The 708-nt window shown below is 29.8% G+C and overlaps 1 protein-coding gene across 1 annotated transcript; it reads left to right on the top strand.

Annotated features, from left to right (window-relative positions):
* Positions 1-708, top strand: DPM1 (dolichol-phosphate mannosyltransferase, putative; the record flags this gene model as incomplete). Its single annotated transcript, XM_029005215.1, has 1 exon — positions 1-708. The coding sequence occupies one exon, from the start codon at positions 1-3 to the stop codon at positions 706-708; it is 708 nt and encodes a 235-aa protein (XP_028861827.1).

Genomic DNA, 708 nt, shown 5'->3' with positions numbered 1-708 from the left:
ATGTATTCCATCATTCTACCAACATACAACGAGAAGGAAAATTTGCCATACATCATATATATGATTATAAACGAGCTAAAAAAAAAAAGGATTAATTTTGAAATAATAGTAGTAGATGACAACAGTGAAGATGAAACTGCTAAAGTTTACAAAACTCTTCAGACAATTTTTAAAGAAGAAAGATTGCTATTAATAGAGAGAGAAGGAAAATATGGTTTAAGTTCTGCATATATGGATGCATTAAAAATAGTGTCTGGTAATTTTGTTATTATAATGGATGCTGATTTATCGCACCATCCGAAATATATATATAATTTTATAAAAAAACAAAAAGAAACGAACTGTGATATTGTAACAGGTACTAGGTATAGTAAAGATGGAGGAATATCAGGATGGTCTTATAAACGAATTCTCATTAGTCGTGTAGCCAACTTTTTATCACAGTTTCTTTTATTTATTAATCTGACGGATCTAACTGGATCCTTCAGATTATATAAGACAGAAGTACTTAAAGAAATCATTCAGCAAGTAGAAGGAAAAGGATATGTGTTTCAAATGGAGGTTATTGTAAGAGCAAAGAAATTAGGTAAATACATTGAAGAAGTTGGTTACGTGTTTGTTGATAGACTCTTTGGTCGATCAAAATTGAGTTCAAATGAAGTTTTTCAGTATCTTATTGGTCTATTAAGGCTCTTTTGGACTGTCTAA

This window comes from Plasmodium malariae (genome assembly GCF_900090045.1).
Source record: "Plasmodium malariae genome assembly, chromosome: 9".
Lineage (NCBI taxonomy): Eukaryota > Apicomplexa > Aconoidasida > Haemosporida > Plasmodiidae > Plasmodium > Plasmodium malariae.
Note: the sequence above shows the minus strand (reverse complement) of the source record. Positions and strands in the feature narration are given on the sequence as shown.